We start from the raw sequence: 12671 nt of genomic DNA, 5'->3' as shown, positions 1-12671 counted from the left end.
CCATCTTGATTGACTACTTGGCATTTTTGGTATCCTTGGCGAGATGAAGGGGTACCCTGAACTAGATTTCAACCAATAAATAAACAGATGAAAACAAAACATGAGAAAATAATTATTTGTTTTATAAAATAGTAAGCAAAAACTAAAACTTCCTTGTGATTTCCATATTGTTGCTTGCGTATTAATACATGTCAAAAATTAATTACAGAAGATCGCATGTTTCTACTTTCTTTCGTACTTAAAATTGCCCTATTTTCATCGATTTCATGTATTTTCTTCCTTTGATACGTTCACTTGGTATCAAAACATTATTTCAAATGTGTAGTCTTAATAATTTTGTTAACTGTCCTAAAAAGAGTTTGTAACTATTTGGTGGGAAGATGACGACTTCAAGGTGACGAATGTTTGGTGAGTGTTTGGATTGATTTCTTAGTTTGTTGTGTTTGCTAAAATGGCATCCTGTTTGTAAGTCTTCTTTTACACTTATATTCACAATGACATTTCTAATTTACTTGATTACATAGTTTCGAATATATAATTAAATGAAGAAATGCATGTTATAAGCAACGATACTATTAACCAACTTAAGTTTGTTTTTCCAATTATAAGCCTTTATTTCTTTGGTACTTATACGTTAAACGTTTGTCGTTGGAGATCTTTAATGTTACCTTAAACTGGCTACTCCGACCCGCCGGAAGGCACACGGAAGAATCTGAATGACCGGACTTCCGCAACAGCAATACTGGTTGGAATTGTGGTTGAATCCTAAAGGCCGTCTCCAGCAACGATGCAACCTTTCCTTGGTTGCATCCATCCTTCCTTGCATCCTTGGTTTCCTTGGTTGCATGTCTCATCACGATGGGAGGAGCCAGACCCCCCACCTTTTTCTGTATCCACCAGGGTGGCGAGATCCAACCACTATACCACGGAAGCTTCTCATCTTTAATAACGAAGTGCCCACATGGAGGAGGATCTTTAACATTAAATGAATGTCATTGGCGAGCATATTTAAATGCTGGTAACGAAAGAACATTCTTACATACAATATTTGGCGATTAAACGCTAGAATGCAATTGATAAGTATAAAAAATATGACTTTACAAATTCGTTGGATTATCATTAATTCTAGAGTAAATTGCTAACCATTTCAATGGATAGTACATTTTCTTGAATAATATTTAAACAATTGTTTAATTATCTTCATTGCAATCTTTTTTTGTTGTCATTTCAACTGCACCACTGTGAATCCAAACAGAAAAATACTCTACAATATTGCATTCAAAATATTGAAAAATGCTTTGCAGACATCATACAATATTTGTGATGTTAAAAAAGCAGTAATCTTAAAATGGATATGTGACTAACGTTATTAAATATTGCATCTTTCTTTATGCACTATGCTTTTGCAGCCTTATTTGCAAAGCAAGTAATATGGACAATGATCATGTTTCTGATATATCAAAAGTTCAATTTTGCTTATAACTAAATGTCTTCAACTTTGAATTATCCTAAGTCAATAACTTCGTTCTTATTAAAACATTTTATCTATCCACATAACAGTAATAATACCTTTTTTTCTTTGTAGAATGTGCTGGCGTACGTTATCTTTTTGTAGTTGCTGGATTCTTAGGAATGTGCCTTGTTTATGCATTGAGAGTCAATATGAGTATAGCTATCCTTGGAATGCTGAACAACACGGCTATCAGTATCGTAACAGACACTCACAATTTGACAAATGAACCCATGTGTGCTTTACTGAATCCTCCCATCCATTCTTCCAAATTGAAACTTATCGAAGTAAAGGTAACTTTTAGTGAATACCAGTTTTCGATTTTTATAAGATTGTTGATTAAGGCGGTTACTGATTTTAATTAGGATAAAACTTGAAAAACTGCGAAATAATAGTTTCAAAATTTTTTTATGGATTTTATGTTCTAACTACTGCGGTACAGTCTGCATAGCATTTAAATCAGATCTTTGTATTCTTCCTGTCAATCACTTAGAGAGAAGTTAAGTCATTTGCTACGAATTTCTTTATTATTCGGTGAAACCTATTTTTTGGTACGGTCGCCAAGAACTTTTGTCATTGCCGCCGAATGCAAGCCAAATAGATTTTATCGATTCGTTGTAAGAAATGATAAGAAGCAAATGTCCATTCACTTTGAATGCATATGTTGTCGTATTAATAAGAAATGTTACCCTGGTAATGATGCGATAGCACCAGAAGGTAAACCAAATCTTCATCATCATTTGCCGCGAATTTCTTTATGATTCAGTGAAACCTTTTTTTTTTTTTGGTACGGTCACCAAGAACTTTTGTTATTGTCGCCGAATGCAAGAAAGCCAAATAGATTTTATCGATTCGTTGTAAGAAATGATAAGAAGCAAATGTCCATTCACTTTGAGTGCATATGTTGTCGTATTAATAAGAAATGTTATCATGTTAATGATGCGATAGCACCAGAAGGTAAACCAAATCTTGATCATTTGCCGCGAATTTCTTTATGATTCGGTAAAACCTATTTTTTGGTACGGTCACCAAAAACTTTTGTTATTGCCGCCGAATGCAAGAAAGCCAAATAGATTTTATTGATTCGTTGTATGAAATGATAAGAAGCAAATGTCCATTCACTTTGAGTGCATATGGTGTCGTATTAAAAAGAAATGTTATCATGTTAATGATGCGATAGCACCAGATGGTAAACCAAATCTTGATCATCTGCCGCCAATTTCTTTATGATTCGGTGAAACCTATTTTTTGGTACGGTCACCAAAAACTTTTGTCATTGCCGCCGAATGCAAGAAAGCCAAATAGATTTTATTGATTCGTTGTAAGAAATGATAAGAAGCAAATGTCCATTCACTTTGAGTGCATATGGTGTCGTTATTATAAGAAATTTTATCATGTTAATGATGCGATGGCACCAGAAGGTAAACCAAATCTTGATTATCTGCCACCAATTTCTTTATGATTCGGTAAAAACTATTTTTTGATACGGTCGCCAAGAAATTTTGCCTTTGCTAACCAAAGCCAAAAATCAAAATAAATTTTAAAGATTCATTGCATAAAATTATAAGAAACGTAAGTTTGAGAGCATTCGTTTTGAGAGCATGCATTGCCATATTAACAAGAAATATTACCATCTTTAATGATATGATGCCATACACTAGAAAGTAAATTTCAAATCTTGATTTTAATTAACTAACAAAACAGATATATTTTATATTATATATATATATATATTAGAATGGATCGTTTGTTTGGACACCGAAAGTTCAAGGGGTAATCATTGGATCATTTTACTATGGTTACGTTATCACACAAGTACCTGGTGCCAGACTCGCTGAAATCTACAGTGGAAAATGGATTTTCGGACTCGGAATTGGCATTTCAGCTCTACTCTCTCTCATAATCCCTGTGGCAGCTGAGCTTCATACAGCATTTCTGATATTTGTTAGAGCTCTACAGGGTGTGGCGCAGGTATTACTAAATCATTCCTTTGCTATGCACTTTGATATATATTTGTATTCTAAATTCGATCTGTTCATTAAGTTTAGTTACATATTACGATATTAACTGTTCCTAAATATGCTGTACAAACCACGAAACCCTGATTAGTACTTAGTTCAAATATCGTCAGGCAGGCAAATCCTCCTAAAGCTCCTAATTGCTGATATGAAAGCGGTGCCAAATAGAATGAGGCAGATGTTGCTAAAACAATGGCATTTAATTCATTAGCAACATTTTTTTTATTATTTAGAATTGTCTCAAATTAATTTTGATATCAAATTCGTGGATAAAGTATTAATACAAAGCTAATATTAAAGTAAAATTTAAACGATTTATCGGCAGATTGGAAGGGTGGTAGAGTACCATTTGTACCGATTCCAGGACTCTGTTGTTTATTGAAGAATCCAGGTTCTCTCTAATATAATAGATATACATATTTAAAACACTAACGTACCTGCTACAGAAATCGAGATTATTACTAATTATCGAATGGCAACAATAAAATACGAAATAAGAATTATAAGAATTTCATATTGCTTTATTGATTGAACATTTTTACAGCTGTATCGAATCAAACGTTTCGATTAGTTAATGGAGCTGCAAAATATTATGAAAAATATTCGGGAAAAGTCCACCATGTCATCAAAGAGAACAATTAATCAGAAGAAAGAAGATATAAAAGAAATCAAGAAATAAGCTTCTAACAAAAAGTTTGATCAAGTGCAAAAATAAGCTTCACCGTTACTAGATACAAATCGTGGTAAGACTTAAGATTAATGTACAGTTTCTCGCCGATTATGTAGAAATTGTGTCAATCGTCCAAAAACTCCCTAAAGTCTGCATTACTGGGTGTACACCAGAAATGCTAACAAACGGTTTTTAAAATTGCGATAAGAAATTGTCGTGATTATATTTGGCGAGAAATCTCTCCAAAAATTTCAGTTTTTGCGCCTGTATGTTAATTTTAAGTCTATCCATAATAGCCTATGGAAATTGATACTCATATCTTCCAAAATAATAACCTTATAAAATTGCATTTTATATTATCTTAAGACTAAAATAATTACTTTTTCAATGATAAAAATCTCATTTTCGTACAATTTTTCATTTAACTTTAATAATATTTTTAATTCATCTAGAAAAATAATATCTAGAAAATGTTTATCTAATGATTACCTAGAAAAATGTTTTATGACTATCTAAATGATAATTATAAAACAAAAAAAAATGATTATCTAGAAAAATGTTTTTAAATGCTATGATGGGATAAAACTTTTCTACCACAACATTCAAGCATGTGCTCTTGCCAATCATAAAATCCGTTGTAGGATTTTCACTTTATAATTTGCGGCAAACTCTTTTAACCCTTTCTAAGGCCGTGGGAAGTATGCTTCCCACCAAATTTATCAATCTTTGTATGAAATTATGTAGGTTGGCATAAGTTCTGACACATTTTTTTAGAAAGACAGAAACTTAGATGCTTCAGATCTCACATAAACTGATGTGTCTTGGTTTGTCACTTAATTGTTAGTTAACCAAATTAATTAATTAATCAAATTAAATTTATCCAATAAGCTAAATGAATCCCTTTTCTTATTCTAATTTCAAGCCTGAAAATATTTTAACATAATATGACTAGAAAAAAATGGCTCTTTAAAGGGTTAATTGAATTTACATGCTATATCAAAGATGAAGGATTTTAAAGAAAAGTATCTAATATTATTAATTGCGGACAAACTGGCGCAATTACTGGAATATTATTAATTGCAAATCTTGGCAAACAAACTGGTCTCCAAAAGTGGCTAGTACAATATATGTCAGATTTCGATTATTGAGGTACAAAACACCAGGAATCTATTGTAAATATATCATTCTGGGTCGTATCCATATTCTCGAATATGGTAAAATCTATTCAGAGTAAGTTCGTCTGTCTGGACGTTTGAATTCAAGTTAACACGATAACTACAAAGCGAAGAGAACTAGATATATAAGATTATGTACACATATTTAACATAGTGCAGACACCAATCGAATTTTGAGCCAAATCCGCCAAAAGTTTGACCTGTCCGTTTTTTAGAAACATGTAAACGCGATAATTCAAAAACGCAATGACAAACATATCAAATTTGGTATTGGATTTTATGACTAGAAATGTAGTTTAGTGTCAAATATTTGTTTCACTCGGTTGAGAAAAACGTGTTTAAAGTATAAATTTGATTTTCAGTTACTATTAACGATATGCCAAGGGTTAATCGCCAAGGATGATACGATAGTTTCAAAAAAATGCTAAATTCATGCCAAATGTTAATATTTTGTAACTACTGTGCCCCAATACCAGGCGTTCTCTGTGATATCCGTTTTATTAGAACATATGGCAGACCACTTCCGTCTATTTAATAACAAATACTAAATGCCACATTCTGATTGTTATTTTTCAGGGTGTTACGTTTCCAGCAATATACAATCTCCTGAGTCGTTGGACTGCCGAGGAGGAGAAAACTCTGATAGAAGCTGTGGTCATCAGTGGTATTAATATCGGTACCGTTTTAGGGATGCCCTTGGCAGCCAAACTCACAAATTCCGATTGGTTTGGAGGATGGCCATCAGCTTTTTATGTAATTGGTGAGATCTTTATTATCTGAAAAGTCATCTTCAGCATTTTTTAAAGAAAACTGACTTATAAAATAATTTCAAAATCAATAGTTTAATTCCGATAGATTGTAGATTTGAGAGATATTTGCTCGAAACATTTAAATTGTGTATCAGTTTGGTGTATGCTAAATAAATTATCATGGCTCCAGTGATCACTTTGAGTAGGGTGGGTTAGTCATTAAGGAATTAACACTATGTGAAGACTTACTATCGAAATAACCATTTTGGTGCTCTCTATTTATATTAAGATGAAGCTTCAGTTCAAACAAATAATACCATTGAATTGATAATCGGTTAATTAATTACAATAATTAAATTACTATACACAAATTGCATAACTTCTCAAAATCAAAATATCTGATACATACATACATACATTATATATTGATTAAGAAACTGCGCAGATCAGCTGACTTCTAAACGCATGAAAATTTACGTCATCTGCTGTAAAATATGCACGGAATTTCCTATTTAAATTAAAACTGCCGATTTAACAATTATCATCAAAGCTTGAATTCCCTCTACTAAAATTTTAATAAAGATATAAAATTATCTTTCATTATTATTAGAAATTATATGCGAATTAGTAAATGTTAATAATTAAATACAATTTTAAAAAAATGTGCTCAGTTTTAAAGCATTACTTTATAATAATCAAATTTGTTATCATACCTTACATACTTGTGTTGTGACTTATGGCACTCTTCAAGCCCGCTGGCAGTTATCTGTCAGCGATTTAAGTCGAGAGAGTGTCTCTTGTTTTTTCAGCAATGTCAACTAGGGCCAAGAGTACGACGACATAGCTACTTCATGCGTCACATTCACTTCCACAACCCCTTTTTACAGAGGAGCACATTCACACATCTCACAGAAGAACAACCATGCCCGAACCAGGATTAGAAACCGGGGCCCCAGATCATAGGGAAGACTCGCTACCCCTATGCCAGGATGCCGTCCTTATGTACATACATATCTTATATACTTTAGGTCTTTATGATTGTATTTCAATCGATTTCATTCCATTTTCATTCCCTTCAGAGAAGGGGTTGAAGAGGAATTCATGTGCCGTTTATTGGTATATGCATGTTATACCGTAATAATCAACGTAATTTTCAACATCTCAACAAAAATCAACATCTTATTTAAATACTTCATGACATAGCCCTTTAAGAGAGGATCTCATCTATCTCATTTAAGCTAGCACTTTTGATCTACAGCTCCATTCCGCATCACAGGGAGTGTACTTGACCTGAAAAATCAAGATGGTATAGTTTAATTAGATTACCATCTCTTTTTGATATGACTTTTAAAGGAGATCTATTCCTTTTGAAGTATCAAAAATGACATTTGGGCCCACGCTCCCATTTTATAACTTCGCTTTTCATCAGAAGGAGTATGCTTGACTTAATCAAAAAAGACGGTTTAGTTTAATTAAATTATTATATCGTCCTTTGAGGTTGGATCTCATTATTTTGAGATAGTGAGGAAGGTATCCAGGCCCATACTTGGTCTCTACTTATAAAACATCATCTTGAGCCCCCAGTTCCTATAATAATGAGTTATCTAACCAGTTAGATGAATATCAGATGGAAGGAAAAGAAGAAAAAAGAAGGAAAGGTACGGCAAACCAACCAGGGATCTCCACAGAGAATTCCATCTGAGTCACTTCCTGCATATTGAATATTTTAGCAATGTTATAATTAAATGAAGGGAAAAAAACAGCCAAAAAACAAATGGTGACAGTTTGAATTTATAGAGAAATGTTGATATTTGCAGACGGAACCTCTTTACATTTTTGAGGTCTTTGGCTGTGTTTGATAAACTATACAGAGATTACTAATTGGAAAGAAAAGAAGGAGAAGAAAAAAATTTTGATGTAATAAAAATTGAGAGATATCATTGCAAAATCTCTAAAACATGCATAAACATATGAACAAACATTGTAGAATCAGAAATCTGCAGCTACAGTCTAGGTCCTGTGGTTTTGATTTTTGTTTTCCTTTTGTTAGAGCAAGGTAAAGTTGGTTCTGTAGAGTATTACAGTAACTAGGGAATAATTTAGGCTGATTTTGATGAATGATATTTTGGTTTTAGCTATAGAGTGGTTTTGAAGAAGTCTTGGTATATGTGAATATGATTTACTATAGAGTGGATCTTGCCGCGAGAAAGGATATTCGGTGCAACTCACCAATACTATTCTACCTCGAGATTTGTTTTTGCCTATTCCGTCTTTACAGTTGCAATATCCTTCAGAGGGAGTAAGTTTGAAAGACCACAGATTAGACTTCTGGAAGGGCCCATAAGAATCGATTTTGCATACAGTCAAGTCTCACATCATTGATCCCCTCCCCCAAGCAAAAACAAAAGCTTTGAAAACGCCAAGAACAAAACGTTAGGTTACTGATAATCTTGAAGAATTTGTTGAAGTAATGCTATGTACTCAACTTCTTTACAAGCGAAGCAGTTGTAGATATTGTATATAGTTAATATTATTGATTTCAAAGTAAGGATTAGTGATATTTTAACTTTTATATTAGAAAAAATATGGAATTGTTCTAATGCTGACTATAAACTGATATTTCAGGATTCATTGGTTGTGTTTGGTTTGTCTTTTGGATTCTTTGTGTAACCAATTCGCCTTCAGAGCATCCATGCATTACATCCAAAGAACTAGAATATATGAAAGCTTCCCAGCTCAGTGAGCATGAACCAGTGGTAAATTCTTTTCATAATTACTTTCTACAAAATTTCACATGAAAAATTTCAATGAAATAATATTTAAATTTGGCATTTTATCTGTAAATTGTGAACTGTAGGATGTAAACATAGTTCAAAACTTTCTACAAATAGATCATTGGATCTACAATTGTCAAATTTGAAAATAACTCCTAAGAAAGAGTAGTAATTGTAGGTCTAGTCTAGGTACTACATTAAGGATGTAGTAGGAGTTCATTAACATAGTGTTTAAAGTTAGTAATAAAATTTTAGTTAAAGCTTAATTAAAGTTTCATGCCTTTCTACAGTAAATTTAGTATGCATTAATAAAGAAAAATCATTTTTATATTTATATTGTAGGATAGATAAACCGTGTGTTAACTAAAGTCAAAGATAATATCATCTACAAGACGAAATGACTCGAACCTTCCAGATTGAGAAAGATACAGAACAGAACGCCGTCTCATACCCCCGTATCCGTGACCATTCTGGTCACTGAACGGTTTGGTAGGCATGTTACGGGAATTTTATTTAATTAACAAAATATTTACAGTAGGAAAACGAAACAAAAATAACTATTTACAAAATTTACAATTATATAAGAAATTATATTATGATGAGACCGTTTACATAATTTTTTCCAACTTAGAAATATAATGCAGATTGAGAGATAAAATTTGTAAAAATATACATATAATCTGTGTTCACATTTTTTATGTTATAGTAGATCAGGATGAAGTTAAAAAAAAAATCAGATGGAAAATGATTTGAGAAATGGAAATGAAGACAATCTCTGTTTGATTGAAATATGTGACAGGAGACTGCAGTGCTTGTTTTTTCCCTTAGTCTTTTTTGGTATGAGACTTGATGTTGAGTGCCATGGAGGCCAGAATAGGTCTCTATTTCCACTTATAAATTTAATTATACTGTGGATTTTTTGTCTGGAAAGGAAGTTGCCGGCGACTCTTTTCAGCCATTCCTGTTCATGGCTTGGTGATGGCTTTTTCATATGCCAGGAGATTGTAAGGAGGCATTCCGTAGCATAATGAAGTGCGGTGCCTATCCCACCACAACTGCACTGGTCACTCTCAGACAGGTTGAACCTTTTGAGGTAGGCAGGAAAAGGGCCGTGTTCTGAGTAGAAAATAATTTCCTCTCTGTTCCAGTTAGTGGGATTAAGGTTGACTGAAGGTAAGATATTAAAAATTTTTCTGCCTGTGACACCATTGCTCCAATATCCTTGCCATTCCTCAAGCATGTTTTTCCGGAGGAGGGCTTTTATATGTGGTTTTGGTATCTTTGTTTGCATGTAGAATTGCCCATTTTGCGTTGCGTCCTTTGCCAGTTGATCTGCTTTTTCGTTATAAGAACATTCTAGATCAAACGAGAAATAAAATAAAATAAATAAAACACAAAACTATTTTTAGGTAATTTACCTGTAGGCAGATACGAACTTGCGAACTGTCTCTTTCAGTTCATAACATTCAACTACTGAGCCGTTAAGACTGCTCCAAGTTAGAACAAGTTTCGTTACAATATTAAGACACTTTTCAGTAATATCAATTTAAAAATATAAAGCGTTTCCTAATTTTAATAAATTTTAAAAAAGTATTATATTAATATTATAATTCCTAATTAAATAAATTAAAAAAATTATTATACAATATTACTTTTTGTCACCATAGTTGCTGTATTTATTTTCAAAAACGTTTTGATACTGAATGCATTTTTTTTTTCTCTGCTATATAATTAAAGAAACTTTTAAAAATGAAAATAAAAATAGATGAACTAAATGTGAAACGATGCCATGCAACCAACTTTCAGATTAGACTTTCGAGTTTATTAAGCCACAACGGAAATCAAAAAAAAAAAAAAAAAAAAATTCTCAAATATTTATTAAAAAAATTAGAAATATATTTATATCCGATTTTACTTAGGAGCGGCAACGCCTATGAATTTTACAATTTTGCTAGATCTCTATATTTTTGTTAGAAAAATTCGACACTTTAAGTACTACACTAATCGAAACAAGTCATGGTTTGTTTTATTTATATTTTAATTAATAGAAATCTTAAAACTTCTTGAAGGGCTATGGAGCAAGGAAGCAGTTTTATAAACTTGCATAAAAATGTTCTTTTAAGAATTCAAAATCTTATTTTAATTATTCATTTTCTATTATTTAATTGACAAGTCATTAATTTCAATTACAGCCTATACCTTGGCTCAAAATTCTTACCTTCGGACCATTCTGGGCTGCCTCCTTTGCGCAGTTCGTAGGAGATTGGACTTTCTTCTTGCTGCTTAACAACCTGCCAGCTTTCTACTCGACGATCTTGAATTTCAATATCGAGACAGTAGGTACAAATACGGAAAGCAAGAATGAAACAATTATTTACTTTTGTGTGTTCTTAATCACATACTATATAATTACTAATTTTTCTAATTTTTTTCATACGATATTCACTTCATAGATTATTATTATTATTTTTCTTATACCAGCGGAAATATTAACGGTTTTTTTCCATATAATACTGAAAAAGATACCCAGATATATTTTATATAGATAATATATCCTAAAGAAATATAATTTCTTTAAAAATTTCCCAAACCAATATATATGTCAGTGTATTGCTGAAGAATATCATGCGCAATATCCTAGAAGCATATAAAGTGTATTATAGGATCAGAAATCATACAATATTTACAGTATCATACAATAATTTATGATGCTGCATAATATTTATAAAACAATATTATACAATATTATGAAGCAAAATGTGCTATCAACGAATTTGCTCGTTAGATATTGGTATTAAATTAATAATACTTCTCAAAGAGTTATATTGCCGGCGTCCTGGCATAGGGCTAGAGCGTCTTTCCCATGATCTGGGCCTCCTGGGTTCGAGTCCCGGTTTCGGCATGGTTGTTCTTCCGTTGTTCTATCTGTGAGATGTGTGAATGTGCCCTCCTGTAAAAAGGGGTTGTGCAAGCGAATGAGTGATGCGTGAGTAGCAAAGTCGTACTCTTGGTCCTAGTTGAAGCCACTAAAAAAAACAAGAGACGCCCCACCCCACACAGGCTTAAATCGTTGTCTTTAACACAGCAAGGGTTATGTTCTGTGTAAGCAGCAAGGGTTATGTTCTGTGTACTCATGAAATATCAAGTATGTATTAGAAAGATCAGGAGCATAAAATATAATTTAATATATATAAAAAAAAAGGATACCAACTCCTTTTAGTGGTGTTATGATTCGCTCTCTAAGCAAATAAAGAATTACTCTTATCTCAGTATTGGGGAAATATACGAGACAAATGATTTTGAAATCTGCCGATCGAAACTTGTTAAACTAATAAAAATGAAGAAAAATTTAAGTAAATAAGGCATTACATAACATACTTGATGTCAAATGTAAGGTAGTTGCAAAAAGAAAGTGCCGAGCGATCTTGACCCACTTGATCATCACAAGCAATGTCTTAATGAACTTCCTATATCAGAATTATATTTGATATAACCGGAGAAGCACGATTTGAAAGCACAAATCAAGGTTATAGGAATCCAATAAGTCCACTTATAGATGTTTTAACCTTTAGCTTACGGCTGGTACAACAGTTGTACCAGATTTTTTTTTACCTTTCCTTACGGCGCGGTACAACAGTTGTACCAGTCACGTGTTTGAATTTCGTCCCCCACTTGAACTTTCCAGCTGAACCCTAATTGCCTCGTAAAATCGCTTCCCTTTTGTGTCGCACCCCGTAGGATCAGGAGATTTCGTCCAGCAGTTGTTATTATGATT

At 32.6% G+C, this 12671-nt stretch overlaps 1 protein-coding gene across 1 annotated transcript in view; it reads left to right on the top strand.

Annotated features, from left to right (window-relative positions):
* Nucleotides 1–12671, top strand: part of LOC129971774 (sialin-like) — an 85810-nt gene that overhangs the window by 4346 nt on the left and 68793 nt on the right. The window contains exons 3-7 of the mRNA XM_056085750.1: nucleotides 1410–1426; nucleotides 1586–1803; nucleotides 5950–6133; nucleotides 8748–8878; nucleotides 11089–11232. Coding sequence (XP_055941725.1) covers nucleotides 1410–1426; nucleotides 1586–1803; nucleotides 5950–6133; nucleotides 8748–8878; nucleotides 11089–11232 — 694 coding nt within the window. The remainder of the gene's footprint in view (nucleotides 1–1409; nucleotides 1427–1585; nucleotides 1804–5949; nucleotides 6134–8747; nucleotides 8879–11088; nucleotides 11233–12671) is intronic.

This window comes from Argiope bruennichi, chromosome 6 (genome assembly GCF_947563725.1).
Source record: "Argiope bruennichi chromosome 6, qqArgBrue1.1, whole genome shotgun sequence".
NCBI classification, from domain to species: Eukaryota; Metazoa; Arthropoda; class Arachnida; order Araneae; family Araneidae; genus Argiope; species Argiope bruennichi.
This window is presented reverse-complemented; position numbering and strand designations above follow the sequence as displayed.